This window comes from Equus przewalskii, chromosome 1, assembly GCF_037783145.1.
Source record: "Equus przewalskii isolate Varuska chromosome 1, EquPr2, whole genome shotgun sequence".
In the NCBI taxonomy this organism is placed as follows: domain Eukaryota; kingdom Metazoa; phylum Chordata; class Mammalia; order Perissodactyla; family Equidae; genus Equus; species Equus przewalskii.
This window is the reverse complement of record NC_091831.1, coordinates 135,598,483-135,614,473: the sequence shown is the minus strand read 5'-3', so window position 1 is coordinate 135,614,473 and position 15,991 is coordinate 135,598,483. Positions and strand designations below refer to the sequence as shown.

The 15,991-nt window shown below is 38.6% G+C and overlaps 1 protein-coding gene across 7 annotated transcripts in view; it reads right to left on the bottom strand.

Annotated features, from left to right (window-relative positions):
* Positions 1-3,881: 3,881 nt before the first annotated feature.
* NEDD4 (NEDD4 E3 ubiquitin protein ligase) overlaps positions 3,882-15,991 on the bottom strand; it is a 145,920-nt gene continuing 133,810 nt past the window's right edge. For all 7 annotated transcript variants that reach the window (XM_070579508.1, XM_070579526.1, XM_008516282.2 and 4 more), the window contains 10 exons: positions 15,559-15,680; positions 15,402-15,472; positions 14,191-14,286; positions 13,792-13,865; positions 13,444-13,504; positions 10,878-10,937; positions 10,684-10,791; positions 9,957-10,053; positions 7,388-7,460; positions 3,882-6,863 (listed from right to left, as the gene is read on the bottom strand). In XM_070579508.1, the coding sequence (XP_070435609.1) occupies positions 6,761-6,863; positions 7,388-7,460; positions 9,957-10,053; positions 10,684-10,791; positions 10,878-10,937; positions 13,444-13,504; positions 13,792-13,865; positions 14,191-14,286; positions 15,402-15,472; positions 15,559-15,680 (865 nt within the window). In that variant the 3' untranslated portion in view covers positions 3,882-6,760. The remainder of the gene's footprint in view (positions 6,864-7,387; positions 7,461-9,956; positions 10,054-10,683; positions 10,792-10,877; positions 10,938-13,443; positions 13,505-13,791; positions 13,866-14,190; positions 14,287-15,401; positions 15,473-15,558; positions 15,681-15,991) is intronic.

Below are 15,991 nucleotides of genomic sequence, written 5' to 3'. Positions count from 1 at the left end.
TTTTACTTTTTAAAATGTGCTTCTAGAAAATTTAAAATTGCATGGTACGTACATTATATTTCTGTTGGACATTGCTGGACTAGACCTTGACTCAGAGTGAGATCTTAAATATGTCTTTTTTTTTTTATAAGGAAGATTAGCCCTGAGCTAACCTCGGCTGCCAATCCGCCTCTTTTTGCTGAGGAAGACTGGCCCTGAGCTAACATCCATGCCCATCTTCCTCTACTTTATATGTGGGGCGCCTACTACACCATGGCATGCCAAGCGGTGCCATGTCTGCACCCGGGATCTGAACTGGCAAACCCAGGGCCACCGAAGCAGAATGTGTATACTTAACTGCGGTGCTACGGCCGGCCCCTTAAAAAATGTCTTAATACACCTTCCAAAGGCCTGCAGGCTGTGCTTCGTGTTCCCTCTTTCCCGCTCCTGGCAATACTTAAATTAGTAATTAGAGGTCTTGATGATAAATCCCAAATTCCTAGTCACATTGTCCCCAGACAACAAGAGGGCAAGTAAGTAAATTGAGTCCCTGGGGCAACCACAGATAGTCAGAGTTCTAGCAGTGACTAAGGTAATAGAGCTTTTTCTCCCTTCTCACACTTCTTTTGAAGAAGCAGACAAGCATAAAATATTACTGAATTCCTCATAGCTTCAAACCACACAACATTACCATTTATTCATAAGCATTACACCATGACAACAAACGGCAATACTAAAAAAGCAAACCCAGTTGGCTGCTACTCATTCATCACTGAGAACCTGGTCATCCCTTCGGAGAGCTAAACATAAGCGATTTCACTGTCATCAAGTCTACAGGAATATTTATGCTACACTTGGGCTGATGCCCAGTGACTGAGTATTAACAAAGTCATTAATCTGGATTGTGGTTTCAAGTCTAGCATCAGTGAAAATCCTGTTTGTTTAAAGTGGGATTATCTTTAGCTCACTGTGCTCATTGCCTCATTAATTTGAGAGAATATGCTTGAGTTTCTCATTTATGAAATATACATGTGAAAGAAAAACAACTCTCAGAAGTCCATGGGGTTTGCCTTGATAATAATTGATTATTTTTCCTAAGAGAACTTAAATCAGAACCTAAATGATGAATCGAGCATATTCATGAACCTACAGTTAGGGCTTTAATCTCTGGTTAGCTTCCCAAGAAGAAAAAACTCTGCTCTGGAGTTGTGTGACTGCGCAGGGTCCTGCAGTTCTCAGGGTGTCTGGGGGCCCCTCCGCCCCTTCTCTCTGGAGTCTGAAAGTGTGCAAACGCTCAGCAATTCTGGGGTCTGAACGGCTGTCTTCCCTTCTCGACTGTTTTGATTTGCACCCACCTCATTATCCTCAACATGATTTCATTGGAAAGAATACCAACTCTTCAAACCAATAAAAGCAGGAGCTATGACCTTTTATTTCCCTTTATATACTATGGAATTTCCTAAGGATGCGCGGAGCTAATTCCAGGCCACTCCAACCTTGCTGGCCCTGAGGAAACCACAAACCGGTGGCGCACCTGAGAGCAGGGATTTGTGAATTTAGCGCTGCTGAAGTTGAATCCTACTGGCCGGGCTGATATTAGCATTAGTTGATCTGTCTTGGCCTTTCATTGACAAAGAATGGAAAACTGAAGTGTACATGATAAAATTTGAGATATTTAAGTGTTTTTCAAGCTGAATGTTCAAAATCCCTTGCTTTCCCCGTGTGGGAGGCAAAATTTCTAGGAATAGGCCACCAGGAGCTCAAGCCCCAAAACCCTTCAACCCCGGAATGGGAGATCTCACCCGTGTGTTTGTGTTATGCTTATGGCACAGGTGACCTGCAAAAGGGGAGTTATCCAGGTGGGCCTAATCTAGTCAAGTGAACCTTGAAAACTAGAGAAATTTCTCCACCTGGTGGCAGAAGAGGAAGACAGAAGGGGACATCAGGGAGATTCTAAGCATGAGACAGATTCCACACATCATTGCTGGCTTGAAGATGGAAGGGGCCACGTGAAGAGGAATGTGGGTGGCGTCTAGAAGTTAACAGTGGCCCCCAGCTGACAGCCAGCAAAAAAAACGGAGACCTCAAACCTACAGCCACAAAGAACTGGATTCTGTCAACAACCTGGAGTATCATGGAAGCAGATAAGAGCCCAGCTGATTGACATCTTGATTTTGGCCTTGTGAGACCCTAAGCGGAGAACCCAGCTGAGCCCATGTGGTCTTCTGACCTACTGAACTGTGAGATCATGAATGGGGTTGATTTTAGCTGCTAAGTTTGTGGTAATCTGCTATACAGCAATAGAAAATGAATTTTTTTGTGTGTCCACTAAGTTTACACACTCAGGTGAATTACTTGTCCTTCTTGAGCCTATAGAACCTGCCTCACTGAGTTTTTATGAAGATTAAATGGGATCCACATAAAGTGTTTACTGGAGACCCTGGTGCTCGGCAGGGCCTCAATCACGCTCCCTCTCCACAGGTGTATTTATATGGTTCCCAATGTCCCCTAAATATAGAGCTTCCTGTGTATTATTGCACAGTACCAGGGACATCGTAGGTGCTCAATACATGCGCAGTGGATCGTATACACAAACAGTATTCATCAGATCGTCATGTTCATCAAATATTTATGCATTGGGAAATGAACATATTACAAAAATGTATAGAAAGTAGTCTCTGTCCTCAAGCTGCCTAAAACTTTGTAGGGGGAATTATGTGAACAAAGTCTTGCAATACAATGTTATTTGTGCTAGTACTTACCAAATGCCGAGGCCACAGCACCTTCCCACCCCAAAAGGAGGAGTGAGTTCTCAAGCGGACATGAGGGGTGAGAGCACGCCAGGCAGAGCGGGTGCAGAGGAATCTGCAGTGACGAGGGACTGGAGGGAGGTCTGTTTGGGTGGAGCACAGGGGGCCTGAGTGGAGTATGCTGGACGGTGGAGCTCATACATTAAGCTGAGGACACACTGCGTTTCGTGCCAATGGGTTTGGGCTTCGCGCTTCTGGCTCTGGGGAGCTTTCAGCGGGCTTTTGGCAGACTAATCTGATCAGATTTGTCTACTAAAAAGGAAACACTGGTGCGGATGAAGGCACTGCGTAGGATGGATTGCAAGCAAAGAGACCAGCAGAACTGAAACAGGCAGCTAATTTAGGGATAATCTTTAACTTTCAAGAAAAATACAAATCTACTGAAGCCTTTTATTCATAGTGAGGTTCTGAGATCCTAGCACTTACTTTAATATCCTTTATAAAAGGAATGTATCTGCTCTGATTGACAGCAAACCAAGGACTTCCTGTATGGTGGGGCATGGGGTGGGCTAGTTAGTGCCTGAGCTGGTTATCGCTGGAGGGGTGGAAGCAGAGAGGGCAGTGGTCTGGGTCCCAAGGATTAAAAGCTACAGTCTGGATTTTAGTGGAAACAGGAGGCTGGAAAAGCACCTACCCAGGGATGGTTTGGGGTTGTGTGCGGGGTAGGGGCGGCCGGGTGGTGCCTAGATTCCTTTCTAACTGGGAAACTTACAGGTGCCTAGAAGGAGGAAAAGATACTTAGTTCTGAATTAACACTTGGAACTGCTTTTTTCGTAGAAACAATGTTATAAACAGAGGTTAGGTTACAAGGCTGGCTTCTAGAATGAGCAACAACATGCCTGAGACCCAGTCCATTTGTAGCTTTGTTATTATGTTGTCTGCTGGATATTTCACTAACAACCAGACTTTTGGAACATCACATGTTTCTGTAAAGTGGAGATTATCTGTGTTAAGAGTTTATAATCATGCTAGTTCACCAGATACAAATTCAAGATGGTCTTGAGAATTTCACATGTGGCTGCAAAGGACTAGACCGGAAGGTATCACCCAGAATACTGGCTTGGGAATTTTCTATTTAAAAATGAATCACAGTTTTTGTTTTTATTAGAATAAAACTTTATTTGTGGCATCAAGATTTTTAAAAATGATCTTTTAAAGTATGCAATAAATTTTGATATACTAATCTTGATATATATTTATCATATGAGAAGATTTTAAAGAACATCAAATGGCTTATAATCAAAACGCATTGTGTTGAACTTGATAATTATATGGAATAATTTCAGCATTATAAATAAAAAATGAAAACAAATACCATTTAAATTTGAGTTAGGATGAAATGCACTTGTGATACAATTTTATGTCTATGTTAAAATTTGATTACAGAAAAAATATAGGCTAAAATTATGTGCTTATAATTTCTAGAAAAATATGACATCCTTGATTTATGAAAATGACCCGATTTACTCTCCAGCCATAAAATGCATTTGAGATATTTTTCTATCTGGGATGAGGGGCTGTGTTGCTCGATACGATGTGGGAGACAAAAGGGATGATGGTCTGTGGCTGGGGGTTAGTGGGCGTGTCTGGTCTCATTAACACCCTGTTTTATTAAATCATAGGATCATCCAAGTGAATATTAGCCAGTTGAAAAGCAAGCTTTATGTCTTCTCAAGCTCTGATATCTGCTATGATATTTCACAGAAGTGATATTTAAACAATCATGTGGCAAAATCCTGTTTTAACAAAAATAGTTTTCACGTTCATTTCTATATATAATGAGGACATTCCAAAGTGCATTGGCCCATATTAATATTACTTTGCTGATGTGGAGAAAATGAATTCTAAGATAGTAAGATCCACATTTAGATAAACCTATGTATACATATATATCTGTATGTATTCAAAGTCAGAGATGTTTCTACTTCCTTGTCTACTAGCAGTCATTTTTAAATAAAGAGATTCTTCTTTGGGAGTGGAGTTTGTGTGCACACCTGACTTGACAAAATCTGATGGTTAGCACAAAGCATCTTCTGATTGTATGACACTGTACAGAGCATCTCTTTGGAACTTACAACAATCTTACATGAATGACAGTGAGGGTGGGCAGGATTATTCTCATTTGACAGATGAAGAAACAGGAGGCCAGAGAGGTTAAGAAAGTCACTTCAGTTTAAACAGTTGGTAAGTGATAAAACTAGGACTACGTCTGGTGGTCTTGCCTGAATGCAGGTTAACACAGGTGAAGATGAAACACAGGGTGCGCTGATCTGTGAATTACTTGCCCTAAGCCGTGCAGCTGATGGGGTGTTTGGAAAGTGGATTTGCTACTGTCACATTTGAGATCTCGACCAGGTGCTGACAGGTACCCATCGTGTTATATACCCTAACCAACTTAAACCAATAGCCATAAGCACTTTTTACTATTCTCAGAGTATATATGTCTTTAAGAAGATTCATAACCTATATATACAGTTATTCCTAAATCCTCAAGACACCACCTTGAGAAATAGTTTTAACTTTTTTGCAAGAGCACTTTCTATATAATCATTCCAATATAGGTATGAAACGTATAAATACAGCCTTGGCACACTTTATCTTTCCCTTTTGTTTTATTCTTCTCATCCCTACTTTTGATTGTTTAACAAAGTCCTTTACACTAAACCTGTAAATTCCTTGAGGGTGAGGGCTGAGCTAGCTTTCTTTGAAGCTGCTAACTCTCACCCCCAGGGCCCAGCTCTGCGCACTGCACACAGCAGGCATTCAGGAAATGTTTGTTGAACGCATGCACATGACTTTCATGTACTTTGATTTGGTTCAAGTAGGATTCTACCTGTAGCATTTTGCCAAAAGACTTTTGGATTTATAGTAAAACACCATCATTTTCATAGTAAACAGTATTTTTTAAAAGCATAAGAAATATGGTAATAAATTTAATACAAATTACGCATTATAACTATTCTTTGGTTATTTTTTAACAAATTATTTGTTTTTTTTGACTAAAGTGAAATACTAAAAATATAAAAATGCGACTACAGAAATCAGCTTAATCTGTAAACATAACAAACCCTGTAAACATATATTTACTACATAATTGTGCAAGTGTAAAGAATGACTAGTAAAGGCAAGTACTATACATTTAACTTAGTTCTTCAAGGCATATTTAGAAATACTGCTTTATGGGGCTTTAATGTTTGAAGAAGGAATTGTTTAAACTAAATTAAAACATGAGCGATGACTATACCAATGAACCATCAGGACACACAGGCAAGAGGAAGGCGTTAACACTTTTCACCCTTTGCAAATCTGAATTTGTTTCACATGTCTTACGAACCACTTTGTTCAGTAAAACTCCATATTAACAAAAGCCAAACATCTTGAAAATGAAGAAGTAAACATTTTTCTGCAAGTGAGTCAGTGGACTACAAATATAGGTAACACACTTTCCAAGGTTTTTTCCAAAATTATGGGCAGTAAGGTGCATTCGGCAGGTCTACAAAATAATAAACAGCTGCAGGCAGCACTAAATAGATTGTAGTTTACTCCATATTAAAGTATTCTTTTCCAAATTTCAGTTTTCCTTCTCAAAAAGCATCAAACTTTTCACACATGACATCACAAATATTTCACAGTTACAATTTCAGTAGTTTAAGAAAGAACTGCCTGGCAAATACTGTAAAAGAGGTAAATGTTAAGGACAAAACTCACTATTTCAGGCACACAGGACTCCTATCCTCGAGTGTGAACCCTAAGGATACGATGCAACAACTGTGTAAATGCAACACATTATCTAAAAGTGAGTGAAATCATGGTGAAGTTGTCATACTGTTTCTTCTAATGCTTTTATCTAATTTTCTCCATATCTGGGAAGAATCAATGGCCAAGTTTTAGTAGTTCCCTGGAAAAATTTTAAGTCAAGATTTTGCTTATACAAAAATGCCAGTAAAACACAGTGGATTGTTATTTGTAATCTAATCAACTCCATCAAAACCCTGAGTGTTCTCAATCGCCATCTGAAGTTTATCCCATAATTCTTCAAATGATTCATAGGGTGGCAAGTCCAAGCGATTAAAGCTGCAAGTACAGAGAGGCACTGGTTATGAAAGACACTGACAAAGCAAGTATCCCCATGGCACACATGGTAATGCTGCTCCCAGCAACACGAGCAGACATTTTTATCACTGGGAAGACGGAAGACACAGGACTGGACTCTAGGCATGGCCTCCGGCCTGACTCCCTGGTGGAGTCCTCTCAGCCCCACCTCCACCTCCAAATGCCTGGGTTTCTCTGTCACCTTAACCTCCCAAAGGGGATGTTCCAGCCCCTCTTGGGATGGCCCATCATTCATGTGATGGAGGCAACATATGGTCAACAGTTGATGGGCTTCTCCAATGCTCAGCTACCTGGACATGAAGGCCAGGCCTACCTGGTAAAGAAACACCTGTTCTTGGGTTGGTGTCCACGTCACCGCCTCCTCCTCCTCCGTAGCTGCCACTGACAACAGCACGGAGTGGGCTAGACCTTCTGTACCTAGACTAACTGTCTGAGGGAGCTTCGCTCTCCCAGATTGTTCTCTCGGGGTCTAAGAAACTGCTTACCATGTATGGGCTCTTGGCAGCTTTTCAGGGGTTCCCCACTGTTCAACTGTAAATGACTGCGGTCCGTTTGAGCCTGGAAGGAAGAGGACCTGCTTTGGTTTCATTTACTCTTTACAGGAACCCTCGGCATTTCACAACTCACTTTTTCTAGTGTAGAACTTACACTACAGGGAACTAATCTAGTTTCTTTAAACTCAAAAGAAATGAAAGCTGTCCTGTGCTTGATGGATTTATTGTCCAGCCACGAAATGAGAATTTCTCTTCTAACAGTTCATTTGTGACCACCGTATCCCTCTGACTCTGGGGTGGCACGTCTGATGGTGTTTTTGCTGCTTCCTAGCCCTGTACACAACTGTATTTCCATATACCACCTCCTTCATAGGAGCACAGAGAAAATGAACATTTTCTTTCTCTTTTGAGTCCCACTGAAAATAGCTTTAATTTTTTCTGTCCGTATAATCTTACTGCAAAAAATTAAAGCAATAGAGAAAAATACAATGAAGGATGTAAAAATCACCTCAAATCCCACCATTAACTCTAAGCAAACATCCTGTCGTGAATCCTTCTGTGCATGTGCATATACAGAGAGAGAATTTTATGTGCATATGATCATGTTATACAGGCTATGTTTTTCTTTTATTATGGGCATTTTTAGAAACTCTTTTTTTTCTTTGGAGTTTTCACTTAGCTCTTCCTTCTCCAATTCACAACATCCTCTACCCACCCAGGTAATCAATGCTGACAACCCAATGTGTAACCTTCCATACTTTTCTCCATATCTTATAATTATATCCAAGTACGTGTGTGTCAGTATAATTGTCAGAAGTAGCACTAAAAATATTTAATAGTCTCCATATTACAGTTTTCTCAAAAAGCACTACTTTTCACACATCACCCATAACAATTACATTCACTGTTAAAATTTCAGTACTTTTGTCCCTGTTTGTTTTCCATGACATGGAATCATATGTATTTCCCAGCTTCTTGGTTCTCTCGCCTAAACAACCCATCATCAAAACTCCCTGTGAGTCAATTGACATAAACTTAACATACTTTTTATTGGCTAGATAATATTGCATTGTAATATTAACATTTTGAAGCAACTTCTATTTTTTCTTGTAAACACATAAAAATTTGAAGTTATATTCTAACACTAATAACTCTGGCTCTATGTGTAGGACATTTTCCCCAAATTTTAGTTTGTGAAATCAGTGGATGGCCGTAGGCCTGCCCTGCATAAAAAGGGAAGTGGAGCTAGGGTTGGTAAGGGGTGTCTGCCTCGCCTTGGTTTTCTCTACAAACTGGCTGATGCACAGAAGAGACAGGAAGGGGAGCAGGTGAAACCACTAGAAAGACAAATGCTAAGAAATCCAATTAGGCAAGGAAGGAGTGCATGGTTAGCGGCAAAGCTCCTGCCTCCTTCTTCTCACTGTGAGCGTGACTCTAGGTGGAGAAGTGGCAGCTGCTTGACAGGTTCTGCAAACAAATATAAATGAAGCTTAACAAGGAGACCAGGTTTGCCAAAGAGGAGACAGAGGGGGTGAGCGATCCCATCACATAGCAACAGCCTTCTACTTGCACAGTAAATTCAGCTTAGCAACTACCTAGTGGTCCCTGACTTCTAGTCCCCAGAACAATTCTCATCGCTCTTGCTCTGAGGACGGCTCCGATCTTTGCTAAATCTCCTCTGAAAGATTTGTTCTTTCTTCTTAGTATCTTGAAAAGCAAGTAAATGTCATTCCAATAGAATATTAACTGATGTGAGAAAACTTACTGTGATCTACCTCAGAAACAGTACTTTTTTTCTTTTTTTAATAAAACACACCTCTAGTGTTCTAGGTAAATCAAAGAGAAAATAGTTTGACGGGATATACAGAATTTCACTTTACAGAAAACTGCATTAATAATAGTTCTCAATATAAAGAGACACATGCAGACTTATCCCCAGCCTTGCCGTTTCCCACAAGGCTGAGGAATAGCAGCCTGTTGAGATCCTCCACCCCCACCACCACCACCACCACACACACACGCACACACGGATTCCATGAGCAAGTAAGCTTTGGAAACTCTGCTTTTTTTCCATAGTAAAGGTTCTGAACAAGTCCCAAAGCAATCTATCTAACTTTGCTCAGTCCAGTATTCCGCCAGATGTATTCTACCATGAGACTCTGTTTTTTGGTGTATACTTATTAACATTCCATGGAACTTTACATGCTGCCCTAAACTATCACAGTACAGGCAATGCTTTTTGTCTAATGGCTTGCAGAGTGGGAATCAAATTTAAAATTCAAGAATGGAAAGTACCTCATTTCATGTTTCTGCTTTTCTCCTTTGTTTTCCATGTTTCCAGTCTTCTCTGATTACAAGGTATATATATATATATATATATATATATATATATATATATATATATATATATTTTAGCCTACTTCAGCATATCTAATTTAAAAACCTTACTTTTTTATTAAGCTAAATGTTTGTATAAATTATAGAAGCTTGAAGACTAACCAGCCATGAGAAAGACAATTGGCATTGCTCCATTTTTTAATGATCTATGGAAAATCCTTACCATATAGTTCAGCAAATCCATTCATAGGCACACGGGATGTGCCAGTGACAAACTGAAGTAATCTTATTCTTTTTTCTGAATCCATCATTAAAACAGCCTGAATAAGATGAAAACAGCATTGAGGAATATCGTTGGAAAAAAGGTAACAAAACTATTCTGAAAAATATGCTATCAGAATTTAGAGCAGTAATGATCACTTATTAAATTTGCATGTTTGTTTTAGTTAAATGTGTGTTTATGGGTGGTTTACAAAGTTTTTGAGACTTTATTTCCAAGGCTACATGGTAACTCTTTAGAATAGGATTATACCCTAACAAAGTGACAAAAATTTCTTCTCAGATGCGACTCATGGATTTTAAAAAATCATATTTATTGATATTATTGAGTGGTATACACATTTTCACTTTTAAAGGAGCCATGTAGGAGTCCCAGAGAATACGCTGAGGTTATGACACATTCTCTTGAAGTGTCCCTACTTTAGTACGGAACTTAAGTGTCTAGATCAGCTGTCAGTGCCCTTTACACACTCTGAACACTTTACTTACTTATCTGTAAATATGCATGGAGGTCAGGACCATATCCAGAAGGTAGATATATATAGTAGAAAATCAATGATAATTTTTGCTGGAATATATATATATATTTGTCTTATCTATATGTAACCCACTAGTATAAATTGATTGAATCTATCAAAAAATAATTTATGAAAATAGAAGCTTTCAATTACCTTCCAAAACCACTGTATGACTGGATGATTTACATTGTAGCCATTTTTATATTTTGTGTGTTCTCTCCAGTCATTCACATCAACATCTCCTAATCCACACATAAGAAGCTACAAAATAAGAAATGTCAAACTGTAGACAAGAAAAAATAATGGGTACAAAAGTCCTGTTTTAAAATAAGAATACTATTTCTTACCTCTAGTTCATTTTCATCGAAAATTTTGATGAGATCCTGTGGTATTAGTTCAAAAAACCCCTAGTAGAAAGAATGTATTTAAAAACCTGGTTAGCAGGGTCAATGGACAATCCTATAGTTCACCTTCCGGGTGCTACTGGAGAAATCCCACATCCATATGGATTCCTACCACTACACATTCATGGGCTCTTGAGATTTCAATATTGGCAAGAAAATGAACGTATCCATCATCTGTTTTCTCTCATTGATTCCTCAAAGTGGCTATTTTAAAACTTTCCCGCACTTCTCAAGCCTCCTCCTCCTCCATGTCACCCCTTTACAGCAGAAAATTTCTATTTGAGAGAGAAAACAGAGGCGATTATGTAGGGAGGAATTCCCTCAACCTTCTGCATCTCAAATAGCAACCAGCACCAACATCCATCATGGCGTCCTTCCCGTGGCAGTGGAGAGAGGTACCACTTCCTCTCTGTGCTTCAAATGCTTCCTCAAAGAGGTCACCTCACTGAACCTACTTCTCTTTATTAGCATACTCTTTATATATTTAAATTTGTTCAAGCCATATCTACCTTAAAAACTAACAAAAAAGCAAACCCCTCTTTCTTCTCTTTATAGCCAAGTTCTGGACAGTGTCATATGTTCCTGAATCCACTTGCTCATCTCCCCTCCATCCCTTAACCCACTGCAATCTACGCCACCGCTTCCCTGAAGCTGTCCTGGAAAAAGTCAAAGACAGTTTTGTGGCTAAATCTGACCAACGCTTTCTAGTTCCATATCTTATTTGACTTTTCTGCACTATGATATGGGCGAAAACACCTTTGTTCTTGAAACTTTGCTATTGATGCTTTTCTCTTTTTCTCTGTCTGCCTTTCCTAATTTCCTTTGAAGTCTCTTTTTTTATTGTCCATTCTCGAAATGGTGGTGTTCCCATATCTCCATGTATGGCCATCCACTTTTACTATTCTTTCGAATTTTCCATCTTATCTAGTCCACAGCTCCATTATACATATGCAGATGACCCCCATACTGCCACCCCAGATCTCTAGCTTTTAAATTGCCCTCTGCTATAGCTCACCCTTCCTGAATACCATTCAAATTCACACACAACTCTCTCCCCACCACCATCATCTTAGTTCTCGTCCTTACCATTCCTCACCTGGATTACTGTAGCACTTTCCCAACTAGCCTCCGCTGCTAGTCTTGCCTTTCTCTAATTCACTACATACCACTTCTGGAAGGATAGGACCAAAATGTGAATTAAATCCTTGTGTTTTATTGTTTAACAGCCTTTAATGCCACGTTTCTTCCCCTCACTGGAAGTCAGAAAACTCCAACCTCCACCTTTGTTTTCAGTTTAACAAACAGGTCCTTAATAATCTGGTTCTGCTCAGCTCCCCAGGCTTAGTTTGATCTCTTGTGTCCTCTCATCCAGTATATGAATTGCTTGTATTTTCTTTCTTTCTTTCCTTTTTTTTGGTGAGGAAGATAGGCCCTGAGCTAACATCTTCCTCTTCTTTTTGGTTGAAGATTTGCCCTGAGCTAATATCTGTGTCAGTCTTCCTGTATTTCGTACGTGGCTCACTGCCACAGCATGGCTGATGAGTGGTGTAGGTCTATGCCTGGGATCTGAACCCGCGAACCTGGGCTGCCAAAGCAGAGTGTGCTGAATTTAACCACTATGCCACGGGGCTGGCTCCTGTATTTTCTTTAACGTGTGCACAGTCTGTCTTATTGCCAGACATTACACATGCTGCTCTCTCTCCTTAGAATTGCATTTCCTTCTTCCCTGTGGCTGGCCAATCCCTCTAACCTTCTCTGCCCCTTTCTCCACGTCTCCCTGCTCTGGTTTCTACCTCTTCTCTCTGCTTACCTAGCACTTCAGGCTTGCCTCTGTCTATTTCACCCTTTAGATTCTCTGCTCTTTGACAGCAGGACCTATGTCTTTTTGCCTCACAAGCGCCAGACACAGTCAATGCTCAATATCGAATACATGAAAAAGTATGTGATAAATATTTAATAGAAGATTTTACGTTAGCTTAAGAAATGAGTGCCCTGACAATAGCCTAAATGTCTATTAATTGGGAAGCGTAAATAGCTTATGAGTTTATTTTATGAATAAAATGCAGCTACAAAGAAAGGTAGCTATATACTTGTCGTGCAAAATCTCCAATAAATATCTGATAGGAGAAGAAATCAAGTCATCAATCAATATGTATTGTGTGGTCCCATTTAGGAGAAGAAACAAATGGTATTTTCCACTGTCACGATAGCCCTCTTGTCCTTTGCTTACCTATGGTACTCAAGGTGAGGGGAGCGGGGCTGGGGAAAGGCGGGGGGCAGCGATAGATGTGAAGGGGGACTGTCAGTGGTTACTGCATAGACTTCCTGGATGATGGAGTTTTAACAGTGTTTATTCATTTAATATTTTGTTAATATGAAAATAGAATTGAAAATGGTTTTAAAAAGCAAGTCATATACTACTTTTTCTCAGATGTGATGAAGCCCAATGTTTAAAACTTATGGATCGTACTTTGAAATTATAGAAGAACAAACAAAAGAGAACGAGTACCTCTTTAAAAGCAGCCATTTGCTTCTGGATTCGGTTTACAAATCGCCATTGTATTACAAGACTACAAGAAACAAAACATTTCATCTTTTTCACATGAAGCCAGAAAACAATTTAAGGTGTATTTATTCTGGTTAGAAACAAAAAATAAAGACTAGCTAAGCCAAAGAAAAAAAACTGAACATGAGTAGGTAATATGACATTATTATAGAAAGAGAAAAAGAACACTGAGACCCTGGCTATGGGGGAAGAGAAAGAAGGTATGAAGAATTTTCCCAGAAAGAAGTACAAACTTATTTCCAGTAAAGTATTTACTAAACACAGTAAAATACCTACTAACAAGATACTTACTAAATATATTCCTTTTTGTTCTTATTGGTGACAACTATTTCTGATCCACCATTTTTCAACTCATGTTGATGTGTCTAAAATTAAGCAAATACCTTGATATGTTATTTTAGTGAAAAAAAATAAAGTATACATATTATAGTTATACCAGAAACGTGGTGTTTTTAATAAATCCATTCAAAAACTAAGAAAACTTAAAATACTAGTTGTACTAAAATAAATATGGAATGCGTCAAATAAAGCAGAAATTCTTGATGACAGACAGCTTTTGTTACCGGAAAATAAATTTAAAACTAGAGCACAGAAATGTGTTGAGGATATGCACTATTTAACGTCTAATATTAAGTTATAACATTTGTTTCATAATTTATGTACCATTTTAATTAATCAAAATTTACGAACCTGTCCAAAAAGTTCTTCATCTATGACAAACCTGAGGTCCAGTTCTGTTGGGTCATTTTCAAGAATCCATCTTAGTGAATTGTAATATTCACCGTCCTAGATGGGAAAAATTGTATATTTAGAATTTGCATATAAAGAACACACCTGAACCTGCAAACAAAGTAGGCTGGGGGTCTGAATAATTGGACAAAAGATGAAAAGGTCAGTTGGACATCTTTTCCATAAATACACAAGGATTATAAAAAGAGATGGATGACTCGTAAGTGTGAGAATAAAAATGCATATATCAATAGAGCGGTACCTGCTTAAAAGTTTAGCAATCTATCTCTGTGTGGAAGCAGTGATTTTCTTATCCAGTTAAAGGGTCAAAGAAAGCAGTTTTCAGATGAATCCTACCTTCCATGGACACTCAGGGGCACCTAGCACCTTTCTCATATGGCCTATGAGACTGTGTGTGAAATGTTTAAGCAGCTATGGGGAGGCTGTTATTGACACCTGGCCCAAGTTAAAGAAAAATATCAAATTAAATTCAAAACCTGAATTAGCCAACTCAACTGTGTAATCTTATGATTGATAATATGGTTCACACTGCTAATGTATCACTAGAAAGGAATAAAAAATGAACTTGGTACCCAGGAAGAGGTCTTGGAATCTGTGTTCACACAGCGTATGAGGCCATTCAGCATAGGCAGCAAGGCTTATAGGCAGAGATTTAATCCTCAGGTTTCTGTTTCTTTGTAGTGGCCTAACCGCAAGGCCTTGCCTTTGGACTGCTATTTTGAAAACATACGCCACTCATCATAAAAGATCACAATTCATATATTGATGCAAGAGATACATAAAAATGTTGTATAGCATGTTAAAGTATTTAGGGAGCAGTTTACCTATACTTGCAACTTTCTTTGAAATGCATCAAAAAATAAGATGGATTGATGAATACATGGGTGGACAGATGGATAGGTATGTGATAAAATAAATATAGAAAAAAAGCCAATTGTGGAATCTTGGTGGTGGATACACACATGTTCACTAGAAAATTTTTTCAATTTTATTCTATGTTAGAAAATTTTCATAATAAAATGTTGGGGAAAATGTTCCTTTGTGTTTTGAAACATTATAATCTATTAATTTCATCATTAAAATCTAACTTTAAAATATTCAGTTGCCTGTTAAATTATATTTTCTCTGTATTATAAGTGAAACAGACATACCACTGATTCCATGTCATGAAGTGTTATTGGTTTGTGTAGCATCATCTTGTAAAATGGGCGGATGAAAAAACCTTGCAAGAAATCAAATATATTTAAAATGATTACCAAGTGAAATAAGATAATTGAATTAAAAAAGAAATTTATGCTTGATACTAACCATCCAACAGTTTTCCATGGTAAACTGCCATTCCAGCTACCCGGCCAATAAATTTGAAATAAGAGAGGTGATCTTCATTACACAAGCCAGAGTTTGGATTTATCTGTAGTGTATAATTATCCCTGTAAAGACAAGCACATCTAAATGATCCTCTCTATATTTCATATAAAAATTTTAATATAACAAATAGTAAATTACCTCCCTCTTTTTAGAGTTGTTTACCGTTATTAGAAACACATTAGACCACTGGATTTAATGTTTTGAAAATAGTAATTTCTGCCAAAAGGTGGAAACAACCCAAATGTTCATCAACAGATGAATGGATTAAAAAAATGTGGTATAAACACATAATGAGATATTATTCAGCCTTAAAAAGGAAGGAAATTCTGACACATGCTACAACATGGATGAGCCTTGAAGACGTTATACTAAT